At 41.7% G+C, this 27,840-nt stretch overlaps 1 protein-coding gene across 7 annotated transcripts in view; it reads right to left on the bottom strand.

Moving 5' to 3' along the window:
• Positions 1-27,840, bottom strand: part of LOC126458259 (poly [ADP-ribose] polymerase tankyrase-1-like) — a 99,784-nt gene that overhangs the window by 55,706 nt on the left and 16,238 nt on the right. For all 7 annotated transcript variants that reach the window (XM_050095179.1, XM_050095180.1, XM_050095181.1 and 4 more), the window contains exon 3: positions 2,823-3,094. In XM_050095179.1, coding sequence (XP_049951136.1) covers positions 2,823-3,094 — 272 coding nt within the window. The remainder of the gene's footprint in view (positions 1-2,822; positions 3,095-27,840) is intronic.

Genomic DNA, 27,840 nt, shown 5'->3' with positions numbered 1-27,840 from the left:
ATATCAACCACCACCAACCTTCTATTATATCAACCCATCTGTGTGATAGCAGCATCACCTGGCGAGGAATGACTACTAGTCAGACATAAGATTGGTGCCTGTAGTATCAGTGAGTGCGCATGCAAAATGTAGAAGGCAGGAAATCTAGCTGAGTTTGACTGAGAGCAGATTGTGATATCCTGGTGACTTGGCATGAGCATTTCAGAGACTGCATGACTTGTCAGGTTTTTGAGGAGTGCTGTTATGAGTGTCTTCAACAGGCAGCAAAAACAAGGTGAAACCGTGTCCAGATATTGTGGGGTCGGTCAGCCACCCTCATTATAGATGTTGGATGTTGTAGGCTGGGCAGACTGGTAAAACAGGACAGATGGTAAACTGTAGCGGAACTAACATCAGACTTAAATGCTGAACACACAGTGCATCGAACACTCCTAAAATGGGCCTCCTCAGCCGACGACCCATGGATGTGTTAATATTAACACCACGACATCGGCAACTATGACTGAAATGAGCATGTGACCATCGGCACTGGACATTGGCGCTTTGACAGATCATTGCACGGTCTGATGAATCCTGATACCATGTTCGTCAAGCCGATGGGAAGGTGCGAATCCATTATCTTTCAGAGGAACAGCCCCTTGACACCTGTAATGTGGGACAGAACAAGCTAGCGGAGTCTCCATTATGCTCTGGGGAACATTCACATGGGCATCCATAGGTCCAGCAAAGCCAAGGAGTATCATACACTGGTTGCCACCCATGAACACCCGTCAATGAGGAACATTTTTCCTGATTACAGTGTGTAATATTATTGGATTTCAGCTACCTTGCATGTGAGATATTTGTCATTAAAGGAAAGGACGGTCAACAAGATGCTAAGCATCACAGCACGAGAGTAAAGAGATGCAATATTTTTTTTTTTTAATGTGCGCCTATACCAAAACGTGCATCCAGCATTTAAATAATCTAAATAAACACTATGACCTGCTGGGCGCAGATATTTAAAATCATTGTCGTAGCGCCGGATAGCAAGAAGCTGTGAAACAGAAGAAAGAACGATCTATCTTTTGTAAAGAAATATTCTAGAGATTTCATTATCCATTTTACTTTTGGTTACCGACATGTTAAGACGTACTACATAACATTGCTGCAAGTTGTATTTTTATTTTGTGTAAAAACTATGTGAAATGACGAACAAACATTTCGGTAACTCGGGTGTGGATACAATGTACTTACGCACATGCAAGCACATTTAATTTTAAGAAGGAACGGACTGACAAAGCAGCGATTATTGGTCTGGGCTATTTTTACAAAAGAAATATCAGATGTAAGTCATGCATTTATTGTGTATTTGTCAATGTGTAGAACTTTAAGGCCAATTTGTTCAAAATATATTCATATTTTACGATGCATTAATTTTCTTCTTATTCTTTTCTTTCACTAACCAAAAATGTTGTTTAAATTGTATATGAGCTTTGTTACAGGTTCGCTCTTTATTGCGGTGTCTCGGTTGTATTTGAGAGACCACTAATGTGTTCAACTTCCGATCTGTTAATCTTTCTCTTATAAAATTCCACTAATTTGCTTTCATTTCTATTTTTACATTAATAGGTCCCTTAGGTATTTTCATCGAAGATTCAGATTGCTTGAAGGCAATTCAGGTCATAAGGTGAATTATTCGCATAATCAATCCATACGTCTCCTGAACACAATTGAGAACCGACGCATTGGTGATCAATTAGTAATCTCTCCCTCTTTTAAAGTCATACTAAAAAATGGTCACATAGGATAGTATGCAATCTAGCATTAGGTTGCATTTTGTCAGTAAATATTACCAGCCAACATTTACAGCATCACTATTATTAATAGGCGAGTTCCTAATGCCAGAAGGGCCATTTTTCAGCAAGATAATGTGCCACATCACAAGGCTAGGAGAGTAATGGAGTGGTTTGAGGAACACAGTGGCAAGTTCCCATTGATGTGCTGGTGCTCCCAACTTGATAGATCTGAACCCAATCAAACATACCTGAGAAGTGACCTCACTGCTTCCATGCCATGACCAGTTGCTGTTGTCATCCATGCCATGCCAGCTGTTAGGCAGAGGGTCATAATGTTCTGGCTGATCAGCGTACATTAAAAATTTCCATTACGAAAACTGATATATCGATTAATGCTAAGTCGCAGATAGGCACAACAAAAAGACTGTCACAAACACGTTTTCATCTGACAATGCCTTTGTCAAAAATAGACGACTGACTGACTAAAACACACCCACACACACCCACACACACGCACACAAACTCATGCAAACACAACCCACACACACACATGACTGCAGTCTATGGCAGCTGAAACCAGCTGAGGGTGGCTTCAGCTGCCAGAGACTGCAGTCATCAGTCATGTGTGTGTAAGTTGTGTTTACATGGGTGGGGGGGGGGGGGGGGGGGGGGAGAGAGAGAGAGAGAGAGAGAGAGAGAGAGAGAGTGTGTGTGTGTGTGCGCGCGCACGCGAGTGTGTGTGGCTATTTTCAACAAAGGCTCTGTTGGCTGAAAGCTTATTTGTGATTGTCTTTTTGTTGTGCGTATCTGCGACTCAGTATCTCTGCTACATGATGGTGAGTAGCAACTTTCCTTTTCATAATATTTTACATTCCATCCTGGATTTTCCATTGTTTGATACATCAATTAATTCGTATAAATGTTCTGATATATCATACCGGTCATTAAATGTATCAAAAATATTGATGTTTTATCTGATGGAGCATCAGTATTGATATCACTCAGACGCTATATTGCTGGTGTAGATAATTTTGCCATTTCTACCTGCTGAGCCCACCTCCAGCGCCACCCGCCCTGTGTAGAGGAAGCGCAGGACTTGTGTGAGGACACTCGGCTCCGTGCTCTCGATGTGCTGCTTGGCAGCGAGTGTAGGGCAGCGTGCCACCAGCAATGCCCTGTGGGCTGCCATCCGGGCGCCCAGCTTGCCCACCCTCAGCGTCACATCTGCTGCCTCTCCAGACTCCAGCAGCACTGCCATATCCTCTTCCAGGTGACCTCTGCTTGGCAGCGTATCTGGCGACAGCAACTGTTCCTTGCTGCGACAACCAAACAGTGCTAATGTAACAACTACAGATATGGTTGACAGATAAGTTGAGTTAAAATAAAGAACACTACAACAAACTTGACAGAAAAAATTACGTATTTGTTTTACTTCTTTTTTTTAACTATTGAAACATTCTCTGTATGTGGTGTCCCACAACTTGCAGATATTGTATTGTACCACCCTTAGGTGCAAAGAAACACCTTTAATGTTTGACTGGTAAAAGTCATAATCTCAACATGAAAATTTTCAGTCATAATTACGAGGGTAAGTCAATTATTATCTGCAAAGTACTTATAAAATTTTATTGTAATCAAATACGAAACTTACAAGAATATCATTTTTCGACATAGTCCCATTGCATTTCAACGCACTTGGTCTGTCGTCGTACAAGCTTCCTGATGCCCTCATAAAGGAATGCACCACTTCTTTCACTGCTTCATCCGAGGCACATCGACGGCCTCTTAATGCCTGTTTGAGTGGACCAAACAAGTGACAGTCAGAAGGGGCAACATCAGGACCATATGGAGGATGATCCAGTACTTCAAATTTGAGCTTCTGGAGCATTTCAGCAATGTGGGTAGCAGTATGTGGACGGGCAGTATCATGTAACAACACATCACCTTTTGACAGCAATCCTTGGCATTTGCTTCGAATTGCAGGCTTCAGCCTCGCAGTAAGCACCTCACTGTAACCTACACTGTTTGTTGTTGTGATCCTTTCCCCCATAATGTTCCAGTACTGGACATTGTGCAACCCAAAAAATCATAATCATCAGTTTTCCTGCATACGGTTGTATCATGAACTATTTCTTGCACAGCAAATTTGGATGTTTCCATTCCACACTCTGCCGTTTACTCTCTGGGTCATAATGATGGATCCATGTTTTGTCACCAGTTATGACCCTGTCTAAGAAGTTGTCCCTTTCGTTACCATAGCAAACCAAATGTTTTTTGCCGATGTCCAAGCGTGTTTGTTTATGCAACTGTGTGAGTTGTTTTGAGACCCATCTTGCACAAACTTTATGATACCTCAGCCTGTTGTGGATGATTTCGTAGGCAGAACCATGACTAATTCGCAGATGATGTGCCACTTTGTCAATTGTCTGTCTACGAGAATCATTTCACATGAACGCTCAATGGTTTCTTCATTTGTGGCGGTAAACGGTCGTCCAGCTCCTTCATTGTGCGTAACACTTGTGCGACCATTTCAGAATTTTTCAATCCATGGCAAAACACTGTTCCCGTTCTGTACCAAAAGTTTTCGATGAATTTCGGCTACTGATACGCCTTCCGCCCACAAAAAATGAATCACTGAACGTTGCTCTTCTTTGGTGCAAATAGACAGCGGAGCAGCCATGATTAATAGCAAGGGAGCGATAACGAAACTAACCTAGCAGCATGAAAATTGCAAAGATATAACAACAAATAAACAAAGCATGCATCATCAGCGTAAAATGACAGTACTACCAAAATAAACAAATATATAACTAAATTGCGGATAATAACTGACTTACCCTCGCATCTGTGTAGACACAAGAGAGATTCTCTTACATGTAAGGTATTTCATCTCACTATATACAACATTAAAACTGGAAATGGAACATCAAAATCAATACATAATATTTAAACACTGTCTTAATACAATTGTACAAGACATCCAACTACTGGATAATTGTACAGTACTGGAACAACACCGCTGTTAGATGTCTGAACAATACATTTCCATGTATATCAACCTCAGTAAGAGAGATCCAAAGTGGTGACAGTAGGTTCAAACAATGTGTGTTACAGAGATGCTTCGGGAACTCAAATGGGAACCCCTGGAGGGAAGGCGACATGCTTTTCGGTGAACACTATTGAAAAAATTTAGAGACCTGGCATTTGAAGCTGACTGTCGAATGATTCTACTGCCACCAACATACACTGCGTATAAGGACCATGAAGATCAGATACAAGAAATTATGGCTCATAAGGAGCTTATAGCAGTCGTTTTTCCTTGCTCTATTTGCGAGTGAAACAGGGAAGGAAATGATTAGTAGTGGTACAGGGTACCCTCCACCACGAACCATATGGAGGGTTGCGGAGTATCTATGTAGATGTAGTGAAGTGTGATGCTATTCATTCCAAGGTAGAAAGAAAAAGTATAAAAGAGTCTACTGCTATGAGGGGTGGCACAAATCATTCCAATTTTTAGGATGAATTCTTAATCAAGTGTATGAAATGTAATTTGTTAGGGTGAGCTCTGCCATCTAGTGTCAATGGCACTGCCCACAGAGACTGTATGAATTCTGCTGAAAACTATATGTTAATACCACTGCTCTTATAATTCCACACCACCTGAGGGACTGGTTCTTCAAACTTACTACCCAGCTCACAATCCTGAGATGACTTCCTGACATTTTATGCTTGGATCTTCCTGGCACTGTAATAACTGATGTCAGAAGCTACCAGTGACATCAAGCAATGTCATGAGCCAGCTTACGCCATCATTAGTGCAATGTAGTGAATGGAAACAAGTGCCATGGTGGGTCAGTTGGTTTTTAACGATTCTGATTTTTTAGTGCAGTTTGTGACAGTAGGCTCAATGAACTGAGGTGTTCAGAGTAAACTGAGACAGTAGCATATATTAGTTTGCACCTAGTTAGTATGGGCATTGCTCAGGTATCACCTGTAGCATGTTTCCAGCACAGAAGGTTGGTTTGGAGAAGGGACCAAACTACAAGATCATCGGTCCCTTGTTCCTAATAAAACAATGCCACAAGTGTGAGAATAAAGTGGATGGAACACATAACACAAAATGGGAAAAAAAGGAAAATCCACAAGAACAAACGGAAGGCAACGAACACTAAAAGGAAGAAAAGAGGACAAGAAAACAACAGAGAGACGCTAGATACAGAAGAGAGTAAAACATGAAAGCAGATTACAGTGGCTGGCCAACCATGAGAATACAAAGGAACTCTGCAACACACTAAAACCTCCACCCTAAAAGCACTAGGGTGGAGGACACAGAGGGACAAAGGACATGCGCTAAAGCCTCCATAGAAGTATAAAACCCACTCTCACGGATAAAATGTAAAACTAAAGCTGCTGTGGAGGCATTGTCACCTAACACCAAAGGCAGGGTGCTGGGAAAGTCAAAAGTCTGCCGCAGAGCGGCTAAAAGTGGGCAGTCCAGCAAGAGGTGTATGACTGTCATTAAGGAGCCACAGTGACACTGAGGTGGGTCCTCGCAATGGAGTAGGTATCCATGCGTTAGCCGTGTATGGCCAATGCGGAGCCGGCAGAGGACAACTGATTCCCTGCGAGAGGCCTGCATGGAAGACTTCCACACATTCATAGTCTCCTTAATGACACACAGTTTGTTGTGCGTGCTGTTATGCCATTCTGTCTCCAAAAGCCGGAAAACCTTGCAGTGTATGACAGGCCGCAGGTCAGCTTCGGAGATGCCTATCTCCAGAAGCGGTTTCCATGTCGCCTATTTGGCCAGCCTGTCGGCAAGTTTGTTGCTGGGGATTCCGACATGTCCTTGGGTCCATACAAACCACCACGGAATGCCAGGACTGTTCCAGGGCATAGATGGACTCCTGAATGGACGCTACCAGAGGATGGTGAGGGTAGCACTGATTGATAGCTTGTAGGCTGCTCAATGAGTCAGTACACAGGAGAAATGACTCGCCAGGGCATGAGCGGATGTACTCAAGAGCACAAGATATGGCCGCCAGCTCTGCAGTGAAAACACTTCAGCCAACTGGCAAGGAGTGCTGCTCAATATGTCCTCCATGAACATATGCAAAGCCTACATGACCATCAGCCATTGAGCCATCGGTGTAAACCACTTCAGAGCCCCGGAACACGTCAAGAATCGAGACGAAGTGACAGCGGAGAGCAGCGGGGTTAACGGAGCCCTTAGGGCCATGCAAAAGGTACAGACGAAGCTGCGGCTGAGGTGTACACCACGGAGGCGTACGTGAATGGACCGCAAGTAGAGGTGGTAAAGGGAAGGACTCCAGTTCAGAGAGACGGGACCGCACGCGAACCGCAATCGTTAGCCCCAATCTGGGCCAACAATGTGGGACATGGACTGCCACGGGTGGGAAAAGGAGACGGTAATTCAGATGCTCAGGGGAACTATGAATGTCTGCTGCATAACTGGTGAGCAGTTGCACACGTCTGATCTGTAGTGGAGGGACACACGCCTTCACCAGTATGCTGGACACCAGACTCGTCCTAAAAGCTCCTTCGCTAATCGAACCCCGCAGAAGTGCACAGGGTCAAGCAAATGCAATGCTGAAGGCACTGCCGAACCATAAACCACATTCCCATAGTCAATTCAGGGTTGGACAAGGGCTCTGTAGAGCTGCAGCGGCATAGAGCAATCTGCACCCCAACTGGTGTCGCTCAGGCAACGGAGGGCATTGAGGCGCTGCCAGCACTTCTGCTTAAGCTGACGAAGGTGAGGGAGCTAAGTCAATCGAGTGTCAAAAACCAGTCCTAGGAATTGATATGTCTCCACTACAGTGAGTGGATTGTCATTAAGATAAAGTGCGGGTTCCGGATGAACGGTATGACACCGACAGAAGTGCATGACACACTACTTTGCTGTGCCTTGTGGATGGCTCCCTGGAGGCGCTGCTCAGCAACAACTGTACTGGAGCAACAGTATGAAATGCAGAAGTTGTCTGCATACAGGGAAGGTCAGACAGAGGGCCCAACAGCCGCTGCTAGACCGTTAATGGCCACTAAAAATAGAGACACATTCATTACACAGAGCCCTACGGGACTCCATTCTCCTGGATATGAATGGAACTATGGAAGTCACCAACTTGGACATGGAAAGTATGGAGCGACTGGACGTTTCAGATAAAAATCGGGAGTGGTCCCCAGAGACCCCACTCATACAATGTGGCAAGGATATGATGTTGCTAAGTCATGTCGTATGCTTTACATAAGTCAAAAAAGACAGCAATCAGGTGCTGCCGTCTGGAGAAGGGTGTTTGGATGGCAGACTCGATGGACACAAGATTATCAGAGGTAGAGCGACCCTGGCGGAAGCCGCCCTGACATAGTGCCAGCAAGCCACGTGACTCCAGGACCCAACCCAACCGCCGACATACCATACATTCCAGCAGCTTACAAAGAAAGTTGGTGAGGCTGATGGGCCGATAGCTATCCACGTCAAGCGGGTTTTTACCGGGTTTGAGCACCGGAATGATGGTGCTCTAACGTCATTGTGATGATAAGATGCCACTGCACCAGATCCGGTTGAAAATGACGAGCAGATGTTGCTTGCAGTCAGATGAGAGATGTTTAATCAACTGGCTGTGGATGCAATCAGGCCCAGGAGCTGTGTCGGGGCAATGCGCAAGGGCACTGAGGAGCTCCCACTCTGTAAATGGGGCGTTATAGGATTCACTGCAGCATGTAGTGAATGAGAGGACGTTCCCTTCCAGCCGCCGTTTGAGTGTGCGAAAGGCCGGGGGGTAATTCTCCGACACAGAGGCTCCAGCAAAGTGCTCAGCAAAATACTTGGCAATTGCATTTGCATCGGTACATAACTCACCATTTATGGTAACACCGGGGACAGCTGTTGGGGCCTGGTACCCGAAAAGACGTTTGATCTTTGCCCAGACTTGGGAAGGTGATGTGTGGCACCCAATGGTGGAGACATATCTCTCCCAACACTCCTTCTTCTGTTGTTTGATAAGGTAGCAAACATGGGCACGGAACTGTTTAAAGACTATGAGGTGCTCCAGGGAAGGGTGCCGCTTATGCCACTGTAGAGCTCACTGACGCTCCTTAATTGCTTCAGCGACTTCCGGCGACCACCAAGGGACTGCCTTACACCTCGGGCACCCTAAAGAGCGAGGGATCGCGTTTTCTGCAGCAGAAACAATTGTTCTGCCACAGAAACAATTGTGATAGTCACCTGCTCAACCATCACATCAATGTTACCATGTGGAGGAGACTCAAAGGTGACAGCAAAGGTGAAAGTTCCCCAGTCCGCCTTGTTCAAAACCCCACTGGGGCAGTGACAGGAAGTTGGGGAAGTGGTCACTACCACACAGGTCGTCATGTACTCTCCAGTGGATAGATGGGAGAAGTCCTGGGTAGCAAATCGATAAATCAATGGCTGAGTAACTACCATGAGCCACACTGAAATGTGTGGCGGCCCCAGTATTTAAGAGGAGAGGTCAAATTGCGACAGTAAAGTTTCGACATCTCTGTCTTGGCCAGTAAGCATGGTAGCACCCCACAAGGGGTTATGGGCATTACAATCTTCCAGAAGTAGGAAAGGTTTAGGGAGTTGATCAATCAGTGCAGCTAATACATTCAGGGGTACTGCACCATCTGGAGGAAGATATAAATTGCAGACAGTTATTTCCTGCGCCATCCTTATTCTGACAGCCACAGCTTCAAGAGGGGTTTGAAGGGGCACATGTTCACTAAAGACTGAGTTTAGGACATAAACGCAAACTGCACCTGACACTCAATTACAGTCGCTACGGTTCCTGTAATATCCCTTACAGCTGCGGAGCGCAGAGGTCCGCACTGCTGGGAACCAGGTTTCCTGGAGGGCAATGCACATAGCAGGTATAAAGCTTAACAGTTACCGTAGCTCAGCCAGGCGGTGGAAAAAACCGCCGCAATTACACTGGAGGATGACATCGTGAGACTGGGAAGGCATGCAACATTCAATGAGGCCGTTTACACCTCAAGAGTCACCTGCTGCCACTGATTTATTGCCTGAGCAGTCTATATCCATTGTGTCTGAGGGTCTGGCAAGATCTAGGTAGCAGTGGTGTGGGTGCCACCGCAATTTCCTTGGTCTTAGGGGTTTTCTTTTTGTATTTCTCTCCTTTCTCCTTGGGTTTCCTTGGCTGGGAGGACTTCACTGGCTCAGTCTCTGGCACTGAGGATGAGTGTGAAACCCTACGACCAGCTTCTATTGGGCTCTTCAGCCACTGGCGGGTGTCGTCTTTCTCACTAGAAGAAACCTGGGACGGGAACAGAAGGTTTGTACATTACACCAGGAAATGTACAGAGTGCCAACCACTAGGACATAAAATATTAAGCAGTGTCAAAGAACTGTTCCAGTATTACCCTATGTTTATCCTATTGTGTTTGTTCTGTTGTGTTAGATCCAGGTTTCACAATGAGTAACTCAAAGGCACAGGTGGTTACCAGTCAGGAAAAGGTCCAGACTTTCCTGTATCCAGTAAATGCCGGCAGGTAATGTAGACCTGCATAGGTCGTTAGATACTTTAAAGGAGGACAGATTCTCTTCCATTTACTTGGTATCTGTCCTAGATGCCAGTGTCGCTAGCCTAGCTGATTATTTTTCAGGCAAGATAACCTGCTGACAGCCAAAGAGCTGGGTTGTTGGGCAGATGAACAACTGTTACAAATGGCTAAATTATCTTTAATACAGGATGCTAAAACACATTTTATATACCATGACGACTTGAGGAATGTACAATTACTTTAAGTATTGAGGAGAGACAGTACGACAGTACAGAAAACAGAACAGTTGTAGGTACTGCCGCAAGCAGTTAAATGGTGTCTCACAGAAACAAGGCGAATCCATTCAAACTTTTGTGCATAGAATAAGAAAGCTCAATGTTAATACCTACAAGTAAATGGACAGTGACGAGATGAATAGGGTCCTTCTGCAAGATGCATTTTACAGGTATGCACCCGATGAGTCAAAGAATGTACGTGCGGAATTTCCAAGGACTTAGCTAGAGTCTTAGGCACAGCAATGGCTTTAGAAGAAATAGATGCAGATCTCAAGTCCATGAGGGAAAAGTATTTCTTCTGCTGATGTCAGGAATTACTGTTGGGGATGTTTGGGCCACATATGACAAGACTGTCATTAGCCACAAAGTAGGAATTGGGGAAATGTTAGTCATTGAGAACTGGACTTTTATAAAAAGTGTAAAGAACATAATAAGAAGGGACAAAATAGGAATAATGAACCATTAAATGGTAATGAGAGCCCCAGGGCCGCCGAATGGCATTCCCAGTCAATTTTAGCATGAATGAAGATAAGTGGAATTGTGCTTCATTGACGTAGTATGTGCAAGGGAACACAAGTTTTTATTAGATACAGATGCACAAATGTCTGTGGCAAGTTTGTACCTCATGTGTAAGAGGCAGTTAAACCCTGCACAGTTCAAATTGTGAGGAGCAGGGGATAATAAAGAGCATTCACTGAGTTCAGTGATATTATGTTTTCTTTTGAGCAAAACATTTCTGGGAGTATATGAAAATTTTGTTCCATGCAATCGATGGTTACTGTGTTATCCCAACACTAAATTTCCAGTATAAGCATTATGCAACTGACCTTGCACAATGCATAATAGAACTCAGAGCTACATTGCTCCATCAGTGGGGAAATTTGTCAGTGACATGGAAGAGCAATATTTGTCTTCCTGGAAAGAACCAATTAAATTGGGTAAAAGGGCAGTAAGAACCAGTTCACACAATGAAGCAGAAGGTATAAGGAAACTGTTATGGATGAGTGTAGGAATGAATCTACCTATAAATATGTTCTATGCCACTGAGTGACTGGGTGAAAGCAGGTGTTTTGTATGGAGGAATATTGTACATGTACAGGAGACAGACAGTGAGTGTGTAGGGCCCTTTGGTATTGATAATGATGGGAACAGAGACATGGCTTCATCTAAAGGGTTGTTGGTCACTAATATAGATGTTCTAGATGAAAATGATGTACCGTATTTACTCGAATCTAAGCCGCACTTTTTTCCGGTTTTTGTAATCCAAAAAACCGCCTGCGGCTTAGAATCAAGTGCAAAGCAAGCGGAAGTTCTGAAAAATGTTGGTAGGTGCCGCCACAACTAACTTCTGCCGTCGAGTATATGTAGCGCTACACAGGCATCCTTTGTAGGCACAGAGATAAATACTGGCGCCAAAACCTCTGTGTCAGTAAATAAATTTAAAAAAGAAAAAAAAAAAAAAAAAAAAAAAGAAAAAGAAAAAAAGAAAAAACGGTGGAAGTCCAGCTTTTTTTTCTCCGCCCCGAGTTTCGACCACTGCATTTTCATACATTATCCAACGAAGTAAATACAAATTCCGTATTGTTCATCTTCGAATGTAGCAGAATTTCAATGTACTACAAAAATCCGACTGGCAAGACTGTTGCCAATAGGAACCTGATGAAATGTGAATCACATGCAGTATTCTCTTCACCATAAGAATAATACGAATATAAACATTTTGCCATGTATTCTTTCATGTTTGCTGCTATCTCATTTAAATCCTGTCTGCCTAATAAACTACGAAACTAGAGTGAGACAACAGCAAACGCGGAAGAATATACGTATCGCGTCATGTTTATATTCGTATTATTCTTATGCCTAATAGCGATACAGTCAGAAATGAAGCACGGCAACTGACTAGATTTTTAAATCTAAGATGACTAATTTCTGTGCAGAATTTGATGTACTAAAGAAGCGGCCGCAAAGATTTTCAAACGGAGAAAAATTTTTGCCTAACTCTCATTCAGAACATGTTGTATCATACGCAGTCTATTATTTGGTTCTTGTTGATCATTATCAAAGAAAGCAGCAGTAAGTAACAACAAATAGCAGTCTCTTGCCATTGTTTCGCTAATGAGATGATTCCTCTCCTTTTTTTTATTTTTTATTTTTATTATTGTAAGCGACGGAAGCGAGCACAAAAGCAAGCCATGCCGCGAGATGCTGCGAGCGGCGACAGGCCGTAAACACGCACTATCAGAATGCGACAAACAATGCATGACGCAGTACAGTAATGCATTTTCAGCTTAGAGTGACGTAAACACCTATAACAAAGGAAACGGCACTTATCAGATCAAAGCAAAATAAGCAATCGATTCAAACCAGACGAAGCACGTGAAAAAGGAATGGTACCCGTATAAATAAGGACGGAGCGTCTGACGCATAGCAATGGCTACCTGGTAAAGCTTAACTGCTAAGCTTACGACTCGAACCAAACTACTGTAGCTGTATCGTCTTTCATTCGACTAAATTGTGTCTCATATTACAATGGACCAACTTTGTTTCGATTTGGAGGTGCGACCTAAGACTTTTTTCTACCCTTGAATTTTGAGTCTCAAATTTCAGGTGCGGCTTAGATTCGGGAATTTTTTTCTTTTTCCCCTTTATTTCGAGTCTCATTTTTCAGGTGCGGCTTAGATTCGAGTAAATACGGTATAGAAGACAAATTCAAACTCTAGCCATAAGCAAGCTGTCAGTGTGACTGCGTCATATAAGAAAAAGAAGCTTTTAAAAGAAATGGAGAAAGTAGTGATGGAAGTACATTTGAGTTTGAGGACTTGATTAATTCTCACAGGGGACCTCGGTGATACAATCCCAACTGTGACTGAATCACCTGTGTACTGTAAGCCATATTGTGTGCCCCATCACCTACAGTTAGCAATGTAGGAGTTCATTAATTGGCAATTAAAGATGGTATTACTGAGGAAAGTGCCAGCTCACGGGATGTACCTGTGTTGATTGTACTGAAAAAGAGCCAGGTTGGAATGAAGAAATATTGATTTTGTTGTGACTAGAGATACCTCAATAGTTGTATGATATATCCATTCTATATCCATGTATATCATTTCCAAATATAATGGAGACTCTGGACAATTTGGGGCAGTGTATGTAGTTTTCTACTATAGATCTATGGGGTAATTATCATCAGCTTGAGGCAGCACCAGAGGACCCAGCTGAAAATGTCATTTGCTGTTCCTTTGGGTGACTCCCAGTATTGGCATATGCTGTTTGGGTTGAAGAATACACCAGCCACAATTCGGCATTTGTTGGGTGGAGAGAACTATAAAAAACCAAACCAGCTTATGGTACATCTGGACAATATAATTATTTTTGCAAAAGATATGGAGGAGCACGTGTGATGGTTGAGGGAAGTATTTAAGAAATTATGTGTAGCATGCCAAACTCTTAGTGTAGAAAAGCATCACTTCACACTACAAGTAATATATTACTTAGGACATATAATTAACCAATTAACTTTTTTTTCAAGTTATGTTCTAAAAAATAATATTTTCCTATTAATGAAAAACATCCTACAATGAATGACAATACATACAGGCATATAAAGACAGCTTTTAATGCTCAAAATGATAAGTTACAAAACTCTGGAAATCATCACTAATAAAATTCCAAGTATACTCATGTGCTGGACTTTGACTGAAATACCCTGAAACTTAAAGCCATATTTTTGTTTCTGTGTAACTATAAAGTCTAACTATGTATTTCAAAACAGTTCCCTGGAACATAAATCTAGATAGCTTTTAAAGCTCAAAATAATGAGTTACAAAATTTTGAGGATCACCAATAACAATAACTTGAGTATACCTTTCCACTGGACTTCGACCAAAACATCCTTGAAGTCATTTTTTAGCTTCTGTGTAGCTTTGAAGACTAACTATGTATTTCATAACAGTTTCCTGTCAACATAAATCTTGGAGGAGTTGGTTGGAGTACATTGGATGTATTTATCTCGTACCACTGGTAAGCACTTGTCACTAAACTGATGAAATGTTGTCACTTTCAGTCTCCGATGAAGTAACATGACATTCTTCTTCACTTTCTGAGCTGCTAAATTCAATGTCAAACTCAGGATCATTACAGCCATCTGTTTTTGAAAGCATTGCCTAAACAACAATACAGGAGAGAATCTAAAAAGCACACATTTTGTTGTCAATTATCCCAAGGTGTACACAGTAAATACAATAATTAGTGGCACTCACAGTAAGGAAAATGCTACAGCCACGCTACAAATGTAGTAGCAGATGCTCTCTAGAGACTGAACTTTTAACTACAAGGTGCAGAACTTTGCTTCAACAGTTAAGTAGCCATCAAAAGAAACAGATCACAGATGTCAGGCAGTTAGCTTGGACCTCAGTCAACATAACCTCATTCAAACATTAATCGATTTGTATCTGCATCATAAAGCTGTTCTTGATTGAAACAGTTGATGAGCCTAATTCTCGTCATTTGTGGGAGGTGTTACTGTTTTGTTTCAATGTGAAGAAAACAGAGGCCAAGTCTCAATGAATGCACTTAAGTACATATGGTAAGGATGCTATTAGTGAAAGAACATGTCATGAGTGGTTTCAACGCTTCAAGAATGGTGATTTTAACGTCACAGACTGGCATAGTGGTGGAAGAGAGAATGTTTTCGAAGATACAGAATTGGAGACATTGCTGAGTGAAGACTCGTGTCAAACTCAAGAAGAATTGGCACGATTAGTGGGAGTGAGACAGCAAGCTATTTCAAAATGTCTCACAGCTATGGGCATGATTCAGAAAGAAGGAACTTGGGTCACGTGTGACATGAAACCAAGAGATGTTGAACAGCGTTTGTGTGTTTGTGAACAGTTGCTTCAGAGGCAAAAACGGAAGGGATTTCTGCACCGCATTGTGACTGGTGACAAAAAATGGGTTCATTACGACAACCCAAAATGCAAAAAATCATGGGGATATCCCGGCCACGCTTCCACGTCGATGACCAAACCGAATATTCACAGCTCCAAGATCATGCTCTGCATTCGGTGGGACCAGCTCGGCGTCATGTACTATGAGGTGTTAAAACCAAGTGAAACAATCACAGGTGCTCGTTATCAAAAGCAATTAATGCATTTGAGCAGAGTATTAAAAGACAAATGGCCGCAATACAGCGAGAGGCACGATAAAGTTATTTTGCAGCACAACAACACTTGATCCCAAGTTGCAAAAGAGGTTAAAACATATTTGGAAATGTTATAATGGGAAGTCCAACCCCACTCGCCATATTCTCCAAACATTGCTCCCTCTGACTATCACCTGTTTAGATCAATGGCGCGTGGCCTGGTTGACCAATACTTCCGATCTCATGAAGAAGTCACAAATTGGACCGATTTGTGGATCGCTTCAAAGGATGATCAATTTTTTCGATGTGGGATTCGTACACTGCCTGAAAGATGGGAGAAAGTAGTGGCCAGCGATGGAAAATCCTTTGAATGATACATGTGTGACTAATTTATTTCATTAAAGCCTCATATGTTGGGGAAAAAATGGCGAAAGTAAAGTTGTACACCTTGTATAAGCTGGGTTTTATTTTTTGAAGGTCTTTCCTTAAATTGCTTGAGTATACTTGGGATTTTAAGTTTGTGTCAAAATAATAAAAATGAGATAATTCGGGATGTCAAGTTATGGGGTTAATCACGATGGGATACAAACAGATGTTAAATTGGTGATGGGTGTGTAAATTTTGCCAACACTTCAGACAGGAAAAGAGTTGCGATTGTTTCTAGGGCCAATAAATTACTGTAGGAAATTTTGTCCCCAGATCTGCAGAAGTAGCATGCTCTCTCATGTACTTACTGAAAAAACGTTAAAATTCCACTGGACATTGGAATGCCGGGATGCATTTGAAAAGCTAAAATAATTGTTGACAACTAGTTCTGTAGCCCTATATTGCCCTTTCCAAGCTACGAAAAGGAGTTCATATTATTGCATGACACTAGTAATCATGCACTGAAATGGTTATGGGATTGAAGGATATATCTAACAGACTGACATGTTGGGCACTGAAACTAAGTGAATTTGATTTCAAAATAGTCCATAAATCTGATAACAATCACAGTAATGCATATGGCCTATGTATGAAGACCGGTGCATCACAGACATTAAGTCATATCACTACACAGTGGTAAAGAGAGCAAGTTGCTGACAAGTACTGCAAATTACTTGCAATGCAGCCACAGTTCGCCACACACAATGATATACTATGCAAGATGACAAACCTTGGACCACATGTTGCTTTTCCAATCATGATGCAGGAGGAAATGCTAAAACAGGCACATGATTACACATTGTTTTGTCATGGGGGCCACAGAAACATGGAGCAGTGCATAGCCAAACATTATTGGTGGTGTACACATAGACAAGATGTAAAGCAGTATATTAAAAGTTGTGTGCCATGCACACATTGGGTTGAGTTGAGCAATCAGTGTATTCCACTACAAAGGTTACTGGAAGCCAATAAATCTTTTGAAATGAATGGGATGGACATTTTGAGACCTTTTGGCCAGACTGCCAGCAAGGAATCATTACATTCTAACCATAATAGATCAGTTTTTTGCATTACTTGGGAATAGCAGCTACCCTGTATCAGCAAACTTGTATGGCACAGGCAATGGCGAAAAATTGGGGTCAAAGTTGAATGTGGCACTGGAGTTATCTGATAGTGTATAACAGATCTACATGAAACCAATGTAACTGTTAATTGGCTTTACTGGTCACCCCTGATTCCACAGTAACAGTTCTAGAGTCATTCAAAGAATGTGTATGATCAATATTGCATAAATACCTAGATCATGGGTTACTAGTTGGAAGTGGCTTTAACTTACTGAGTATAGACTGGGAGTCTATGGATTCACTGCACGGGATACAGACAGCCATTCATACAAAGTACTTTTGAACACATTCTCTGAAAACTGTCTTGAGCAACTATTTTGGCAGCCCACACACAATGGAAAAATCTTAGATTTTGTAGCTACAAATAGGCCGGACCTTAATGACAATGTCAGTATCGAAACAGGGTTAATGATCATGAAATCATTACAGCAACTATGGTTACAAAAGTTAATAAATTAATTGAGAAGGCTAGGAGAGTGTTTCTGCTAGAAAGAGCAGATAAGCAGTTGTTAGTGCCACACTTAAATGGTGAACTGATATCACTTAGTTCCAGCATATTAACGATGGAAAAGACCCACCATGGTTTAATAACGAGATTCAGAAAATGTTGAGGAAGCAGAGGCTGTTGCACTCTCAGTTTAAAAGAGTGCACGCAAATGACAATAACCAAAGGTTAGTAGAGATTCGTACATCTGCAAAAAGACCTATGCGTGAAGCACACAACTACTGCCACTGTCACACCTTAGCTACAGATTTGGTAGAGAACTCAAGAAAATTCTGGTCCCCGTAAAATTGCTGAGTGGGCTAAGGCTTTCATTCAGTCACTTGTTGACCAGTCTGGTGTAGCAGTTGCAGATGGCAAAACAAAAGCCAAAGTTTTAAATTTCGTGTTCAAGAAATTGTTCATATAGGAGAATTGTACAAATATACCATCATTTGACCATCGAAAAGACACCGTATGACAAAGTAATAAGCATCCCTGCCACAGAGAAATAAGTGAAGGAGTACAAAACAAAAAAAGTTACCAGGTCCAGATGAAATCCCAATTTGGTTTCTCAAAGAGTAATCTACGGCACTGACCCCTTACTTAGCTTGCACTTATTGTGAATCTCTAGCCCAGTGTAAGGACCCAGGCGAATGAAAAAAGGTGCAGGTAACTCCTGTATACAAGAATGGCAAAAGAACGGACCCGCAAAATTACAGACCAATATCCCTAACAATGGTTTGCTGCAGAATCCTTTAACACATTCTCAGTTTTTCTTGAGATCGAGAAGCTGCTGTCCATGAATCAGTATGGTTTTAGAAAACATCGCTCTTGCAAAACTCAGCTTGCCTTTTTCTCATGTGATATACTGTGAACTACAGATGAAGGGCAACAGGCAGATTCTATATTTCTGGAAAACAATTGACATGGTACTCCTTGCAGGCTATTACAGAAGGTATAAGCATGTGGAATAGGTTCACAGATACGTAAGTGGCTCGTAGACTCCTTACATAATAGAACCCAGTATGTTGTCCCCAAGGGCAAGTGTTCATCAGAGACAAGGGTATTGACAGGAGTGCCCCCGGGAAGTATGACAGTACAGAGTGGGCAGCAATCTGCAATTGTTTGCTGATGAAGCTGTGGTGTATCGTATGGTGTCGAAGTTGAGTGACTGTAAGAGGATACAAAATGACTTAGACAAAATTTCTAGTTGGTGTGATGAATGGCAGCTAGTTCTAAAGATAGAAAAATGTAAGTTAATGTGGATGATTAGGAAAAACAAACCCGTAATAATTGGATACAGCATTTGTAGTGTCCTGCTTGGCACAAGTCATGTCATTTAAATATCTGGACATAACATTGCAAAGTGATATGAAGTGGAACGAGTATGTGACAGTTGAGGTAGGAAAGATGAATGGCAGACTTCAGTTTTGGGAGAGTTATAGGAAAATGTTGTTAGTATGTAAAGGAGACCACAAATAGGATGCTAGTGCAACCTATTCTTCAGTACCGCTCCATGGTTTGGGACCCATAACAGGTCAGATTACAGGAAGACATCAAAGCAGTTCAGAGGTAGGTTGCTTGATGTTTTGGGAACTCAAATGGGAATCACTGGAGGGGAGGAGATGTTCTTTTTGAGGAACACTATTGATAAAATTTACAGAACCGACATTTGAAGCTGACTGCAGAAAGATTCAGTTGCCTCCAATATATGTTGGGCATAAGGACCTTGAGGATAAGATACTAGAAATTAGGGCTCCTACATATGCATATAGGCAGTTGTTTTTCTCTCATTCTACACACATCAAAAAGTGTTTTGCCTCACCCCAGTTCCCAGAACTCCTGAAGAGAGACATTGAGTGTGGATATTGTATCACAGACACAGTACCTTTGACTGTTCAGAGATGTCACTAAACCCACCCAAAGATATAAACAACCATGCACGAGCAGCACCTATTACATGGAGGGGGTCCGACAACCGATTATTTCCAGTCATTCCACCAGGAACGAGGTACATGGCTTGTGTTGTCTGTAGTTCAACCATGCCTAGACGGTCAAAACTGCGCTTCAATCCCGTCTGCATTGTTACTTTGTGCCAGGAAGGGCTCTCAACAAGGGAAGTGTCCACGCGTCTCGGAGTGAAACAAAGCGATCTTGTTTGGACATGGAGGAGATACAGAGAGACAGCAACTGTCGATGACATGCCTCGCTCAGGCCGCCCAAGGGCTACTACTGCAGTGGGTGACTGCTACCTATAGATTATGGCTCGGAGGAACCCTGACAGCAACAACACCATGTTGAATAATGCTTTTCATGCAGCCACAGGACATCGAGTTACCATTCAATCTGTGTGCAATAGGCTGCATGATGCACAACTTCACTCCCGACATCCATGGTAAGGTCCATCTTTCCAACCACGACACCATGCAGCACGGTACAGATGGCCCAACAACATGCCGAATGGACCGCTCAGGATTGGCGTCATGTTCTCTTCGCTGATGAATGTCGCATATGCCTTCAACCACACAATCGTCAGATACGTGTTTGGAGGCAACCCAGTCAGGCTGAGCACCTTAGTCACACAGTCCAGTGAGAGCAGCAAGGTGGAGGTTCCCTGCTGTTTTGGGGTGGCATTATGTGGGGCCGACATATGTAGCCAGTGGTCATGGAAGGCGCTGTAACGGCTGTACGATATGTGAATGCCATCCTCTGACCGATTGTGCAACCATATCGGCAGCATATTGGCGAGGCATTCGTCTTCATGGACAACAATTTGCAGCCCCCATCATGCACTTCTTGTGAATGACTTCCTTCAGGATAACGACTTCGCTCGACTAGAGCGGCCAGCACATTCTCCAGACACGAATCCTATCGAACACGTCTAGGACAGAGTGAAAAGGGTTGTTTACAGACAACGTGACCCACCAATCACTCTGAGAGATCTACACCGAATCTCCATTGCGTAGTGGGACAATCTGGACCAACAGAGCCTTGATGAACTTGTGGATAGTATGCCACAGCGAATACAGGCATCCATCACTTCAAGAGGATGTGCTACTGGGTATCAGAGGTACCGGTGTGTGCAGCAATCTGGACCACCACCTCTGAAGGTCTCGCTGTATGGTGGTGCAACATGGAATGTGTGGTTTTCATGAGCAATATAAAGGGCAGAAATGATGTTTATGCTGATCTCTATTCCAATTTTCTGTACAGGTTCTGGAACTATTGGAACTGAGGTGACACAAAACTTTTTTTGAGGTGTATATTTGCGAGTGGGACAAGAAAGGAAATGACTCATAGTGGTGCGGGATACCCTTCACCATGTGCTGTAAGGTAGATTGCACAGTATCAATGTGGATGTAGATGCAGAATTGGTTACTAGACTTTGGTGTTCCAGAAACATTAATTACAGATCAGTGCATCAATTTTATGTCAGAATTTATGAAGTATTTACGCCATCTATTGTGTATTCAGAAGTTGAGGTGAAACCTGTCACATCTGCAGGCAAATGGTAGAACTGAGCATGTGCATCAAGTGATAGGAACAATGCTAAGACACTGCTTGTACAGGTAACACAATGATTCGGATACTCTTACTGCCATCTTTTGCCACAGCTTACAATTCAAAAATCAATGAAAATACAGACCTGACACCATACGAAGTAGTATGAAGCCACAAAATACAGTCGTCATCTGGGATAATCAAACTTACGGTGAGGAAAAATGATGAGAAGTGTGAAATTTTGCAAAGATGTTGTGAGAGGTAGAGAAGTGGGTGCAGAAAGGCAATATCAATGCCCTTCCTCAATTGTCAGGAGCAAATGGGGCATCACAATGCTAAACTACCGAACTCCCACACAATGCAACAAAGCCCTTATACACCAAATGGGAAACTGAAAAAAATTGTGACCCAGTATCAAGCCCCACGTCAGGCTACTCAGATGACCTCATCAGTGAACGTTGAACTGCAGCTTCCGATACGTGCAACAGTTATATATGTTGCCTGTTTAAGTCCTTTTCATGGCACGCCAGGTTCATTACCACCACATTACCAGGCCCACTCCCAAAAAAGGAGGGAGGAACAAGTACAGCAGAGAAAGGCATGTTGCACCTGCACATGCCACAAGCACATTGCCATACCTGTTAAGACCACGGAAGTAATAGTGTATCAAGGTTTTTGGCATTTCATTAGGTGTATTTTTTGTATTGTGTAATTGAGTGTTGCACAAATCATGAATGAGTTTCTTGTGGTATTTAACTTGAGATATCAGTTTGCAGAGTATAAAGAATGGATTGATTTCATTTTTGAGATAGATGGTTGATGATTTTTTTATTTTATTTTATTTTATTTTAGGGCATCAAGTGTGTAGTTTGCTTGAATTGATTTGTTGTGTTACTGTAGTATTTTAGATGTTGGCAATGGAGAATATAGCTGTGGTTATTCACATAGCGTAAATTCCAGTACTCCTTTGTTTTGATTTTAAACCTTTGTGAGATACCACAGGTGGGAGATTATTTTTTAGTACAGATCACTATTGCCAAAGTATAATGTATAATGGATTTTTGCACCATTGGTGTAAGTGGAATTATCACAAAGGTAATGAATTATTGGTCTAAGTTAATATCTTGGTAGGATTAATGGGAATCATGGCTGACTGCTGAGTTATTATTCAATTTTTGGGAACAGTTATATTTTGTCGAGCATATTTTTTGCTTAGAATATTGGTTATTTGTAGTGAGCTAGGAATTTGTTCTGTTTTGTTTCACAGTGTATATATATTAGATGATGATGGCTTTGTTGTATACAGTGTGAGTAAAGTATAACAATGAGTATTTCCTGGTGGAATGATCATGGTGACAGCTGTAGCAGCAGCACTTTATTTGTGGGAACATGAAATGTAGGGGAAAGATGATTATTTATTAAGTTCATATTGTGCATTTGAGCATTAGCACACTTTTTGTAACAACAAATTGTCTGTACCTGTATTTACTCTTGTAGGCAAAATATCTGATTTAACTTTGTGCTCTTATCTTTAACCTTTATTTGAAACTCCTTTTTCTGTTAAATGGTTGTTCTGTTATCTAACTGACATTGTATCTATTACTGTATTTATAGTATGTCTTACTTAATCTATGTACAATTTGGCATTGAACTGCCCTTGAATTTATTGTAAGTTTAAATTGAAACCTGTACAATTTGACACGTTCCATATCCTTGTGATTGACTCACTAACTGGATCTAAGGAACATGAAATAAATAAATAAATAAAGTTCATAGAGAAATTAATAAAATGGAGGGAAAGCTCATTGTAATTAACTGTGTGGAGATTTAGAAAGAGCGTAACATAACCTATCTTTGGTGTGCCACTCAAATGTTGAACGATTTTTGCGTAATGCACATCCATGATGATCCAAACTGCTACAGCAACATGTGAAACAGAACTTTTCTTAGAGGGACGGAGTCAAAGGGTGCCTGTGGGGCATCCTTGAACTGCATCCTAAATTCCAGATGGCAGCTGACAGTGGGTGTACTTAGTAGCCAATCCAGTGGTAGTTATCACGAACTGTCAGGAGCAAGGGCGATCTAAGAATGCAGAACAGTTTGAGCTGCAGGGTAGCAGTATAATAATAAATGGTATGATGTGTGACATTTCATGGACAACTTTTCAGCTCTCAGAAACTGTAACAGGGGGAATAATTCTTCACAAGACATACTTGTTACTGTACTTGTCTGACGAACCCTCAGAAATATTACCTACTAAGAACCTGACCTTTTAAAAAAATACCTTGTATCCCAACCTACTCAGTTCTGTAGAAGACCTTGTGGCAGTAACAAATGGGTGAACTATTGGAGAGGTCACACTTCAATGTTTACCACAAAATCACAGTTTATACCAACAAAAACTCATGGTAATAGGAGTTTCATCTTTGAGTACCATATTGATTCTGATTCTTCCTTGTGTAGCCTATGTCTATTTACAGTGGAAAACCTACATTCTCTAATCACAACACACCAACCAAGTTTTTAAATAAGGAAGCACAGCAGAGCTCAAAGTATTTCATTTTCGTGTTTTGTCAAGGAGGTTGTTTTTGGTGTTTTGTGTAGTCCGAGAGCCACTAGGACTTACATTTTATTGTGCCTTAGAAATATTTCAAAGTGCAGCAGTTCGAGACTTACAAATATTTTGGAATTCTGAGTGCTAGTCCACAAAGACTAATAGTCAAGCTAATGACCATTTCAACTGAAATTTGTTACCGTAGAAAGACTTGTATGCAGGTGTTGGAAGAAAAAAAAAAGAAAAAAAAAAGGAATACAAAAAAGGGTGGGCGACACTGCATCCAGTCCAGATAATGATAGCTGCAGAAAACCCAAAACTACCACTTTAAGATTGAAAGAAATGCCTCTCAAAGATGAGAGTATTAAAATGCTAATGGTACTCTGCCGACGTATTTGCAACAAAGTGCCAGACTTTGAACTGCTCACAAAAAGCAGCAAAGCTCACATAATACTAGGTACAAAAAGCTGGTTGAAACCTGAAATTGATAGCAGTGAGATATTTGGGGAGAATTTACGTGTATATCGAAAGGATAGGCAAGAGGGAAATGGAGATGGTGTATTTGTCACTGCAGACAAAAAATCAAATCCATCGAGATAGAAATTGAAGCTGTATGTGAGACTGTTTGGGCAAGACTCAGTATCAGGGGTGGACATAAAATAACTGGATCCTTCTATTGGCTATCAGACTCATCACCTGATGTAACCAAAAACTTCAGAGAAAACCTTAGTTCACTTGTACATAAGTTACACAAAAATACTGTAATCATTGGTGGAGACTTTAATCATCCAACAATTAATTAGGAAAATGACAATTTTCTTAGTGTTGAGCGTGATAAGATACCCAGTGAAACTTTACTAAAAGTCTTTTCTGAAAACTACCTAGAACAGATGGTTAGGAACCATACTCATGATGGAAATATAATGGACTTAATAGTAACAAAAAGACCTGAGCTCTTCGAGGATGTCCATATCGAAACTGGTATCAGTAACCATGATGCAGCTGTGGCAACAATGATCACCAAAGTGCGAAGGACAACTAAAACATGCAGAAAGATATATATGTTCAGTAAACTAGAAAAAAAAATCAGTAATACCCTATCTCATTGAGGAACTTGAAACTTTCAGCACAGGTCAGGAGCATGTAGAGGAACAGTGGCTCAAGTTTAAAAGAATAGTTGACCACACACTGGATAGACATGTACCCAGTAGAACAGTACATAATGAGAGGAAACATCCATGGTATACAATCACCATAAAGAAACTTCTAAAGAAACAGAGAGTACTGCATAATAAGTTTAAAACAAATTTTGGGGCTATAGATAGAGAGATGCTGAATCAAACACATTTGACTGCCAAGAGAGCAATGCATGGTGCCTTCTATGACTACCATAGCAAGGTATTGAAACTTCCTGGCAGATTAAAACTGTGTGCCGAACCAAGATTCAAACTTGGGACCTTTGCCTTTCGCGGGCAAGTGCTCTACCAACTGAGCTACCCAAGCATGACTCACGCCCTGTCCTCACAGCATTACTTTTGACAGTACCTCGTCTTCTACCTTCCAAACTTTACAGAAGCTCTCCTGCAAACCTTGCAGAACTAGCACTCCTGAAAGAAAGGATATTGCGGAGACATGGCTTAGCCACAGCCTAGGGGATGTTTCCAGAATGAGATTTTCACTCTGCAGCGGAGTGTGCGCTGATATGAAACTTCCTGGCAAATTAAAACCATGTGCCGGACCGAGACTCGAACTCGGGACCCGAGTTCGAGTCTCGGTCCGGCACACAGTTTTAACTGCCAGGAAGTTTCATATCAGCGCACACTCCGCTGCAGAGTGAAAATCTCATTCTGATAGCAAAGTATTGTCAAATGACACTTCACAAAATCCAAAGAAAGTCTGGTTGTATGTAAAGGCTGTAAGTGGCACCAAAGTTAGTGTCGAGTCCCTAGTGAATGAGACAGGAACTGAAATTGAAGGTACCAAAGCAAAGCTAAAATGCTTACCTCCATTTTCAAATGCTGCTTTACAAAGGAAAACCGAGGAGAATGGCCCCAATTTAATCCTTGTACCACTGAAACGATGACTGAGATAAGTGTTAGTGTCAGTGATGCTGAGAAAAATCTGAAATTATTAACATTGTACAAAGCTCCAGGCCCCAATGAAATCCCTGTCAGATTCTACACTGAATTTGCGGCTGAGTTAGCCCCACTTCTGACTATAACCTGTCGTAGAGCCCTTGAACAAGAGAACGTGCTCAGTTCTTGGAAAAAGGCATGTCACACCTGTTTACAAGAAGGGTAGTAGAAGTGATCCACAAACCTACCATTGAATATCCTTGATATCGATTTGTTGTAGAATCTTAGAACATACCCTGAGCTCAAACATAATGAGGTATCTTGAACAGAATGATCTCCTCAATGCCAACCAACATGGTTTTCAAAAACATCGATCATATGAAACCAAACTTACACTTTTCTCACATGACATACTGATAGCTTTGGATCAATTCCGAAAAGCATTTGACTCAGTACCACACCTACCCTACTGTCAAAAGTATGATCATATGTGGTAACAAGTGAAGTTTGTGACTGGATTGAGGATCTTTTGCTAGGGAGGAAACAACTTGTTATCTTGGATGGAGAGTCATTGTCAGATGTAGAAGTAACTTTGGGTGCGCCCCAGAGATGTGTGTTGGGACCCTTGTGTTCATGTTGTACAGTAATTACCTTGCAAACAATATTAACAGTAAAATCAGGCTTTTTGCAGATGATGCAGTTGTCTGTAACCAAGTACTACCTGCAAGAATCTGCATAAATATTCAGTCAGATCTTGATAACATTTCAACATGGTGCAGAAACTGGCACCTTGCTCTAAATGTTCAGGAATGTAAAATTTTGCACTTCACAAAAAGAAAAAATGTAGTAGCCTATATCTATAATATCAATGAGTAACACACAATGGGTGTAACACTCTGTAGGGATACGTAATTGAATGATCTCATAGGTTCAGTCAAGTGTAAAACAGGTGGTAGACTTTGGTTTATAGGTAAAATACTGGGGAAGTGCAATCAGTCTACAAAAGAGATTGCCTACAAATCATTCAAGTATGGGACCCGTACCAGATACGATTAACACGGGATATTGAATGTATACAGAGTATGGCAGCATGAAAGGTCAGACAGTGTTTTAATCCAGGAGAGAGGGTCACAGAGATACTGAAGGAACTGAAATGGCAGACTCTTGAAGACAAACATAAACTGGTCCGAGAAAGTCTAATAACAAAGTTTCAAGAACCAACTTTAAATGATTATTCTTGGGATATACTACATCTACTTCTATGTGATTACTCTGCTATTCACAATAACGTGCCTGGTAGAGGTTTCAATGAACCACCTTCAAGCTGTCTCTCCAACGGTCCACTCACGAATGGCGCGCATGAAAACTGGCACTTAAATTTTTCTGTGCGAGCCCTGATTTCTCTTATTTTACCTTGATGAACATTTCACTCTATGTACGTGGGTGTCAACAGAATGTTTTTGCAGTCAGAGGAGAAAATTAGTGATTCAAATTTCATGAAAAGACCCCGTCACAATGAAAAACGCCTCTGTTTTAATGATTGCCACTCCAATTCACGTATCACTTCTGTGGCATTATATCCCCTATTTTGGGATAATACAAAACGAGCTGCCCTTCTTTGAAATTTTTCGATGTCACCCATCAGTCCCACCTGATGCGGATCCCACATTGCACTTCAATACTCCAGAACAGGGCAGACAAGCATGGTGTAGGCAGTCTCTTTACTAGACCTGTTGCACCTTCTAAGTGATCTGCCAATGAATCGCAGTCTTTGGTGTGCTCTACCCACAACATTATCTATGTGACTGTTCCAATTTAGGTTATTTGTAATTGTAATCCCTAAGTATTTAGTTGAATTTACGGCCTTCAGATTTGTGTGACTTATCGCATATTCGAAATTTAGTGGATTTCTTTTAGT

This window comes from Schistocerca serialis, chromosome 2, assembly GCF_023864345.2.
Source record: "Schistocerca serialis cubense isolate TAMUIC-IGC-003099 chromosome 2, iqSchSeri2.2, whole genome shotgun sequence".
NCBI classification, from domain to species: Eukaryota; Metazoa; Arthropoda; class Insecta; order Orthoptera; family Acrididae; genus Schistocerca; species Schistocerca serialis.
Note: the sequence above shows the minus strand (reverse complement) of the source record. Positions and strands in the feature narration are given on the sequence as shown.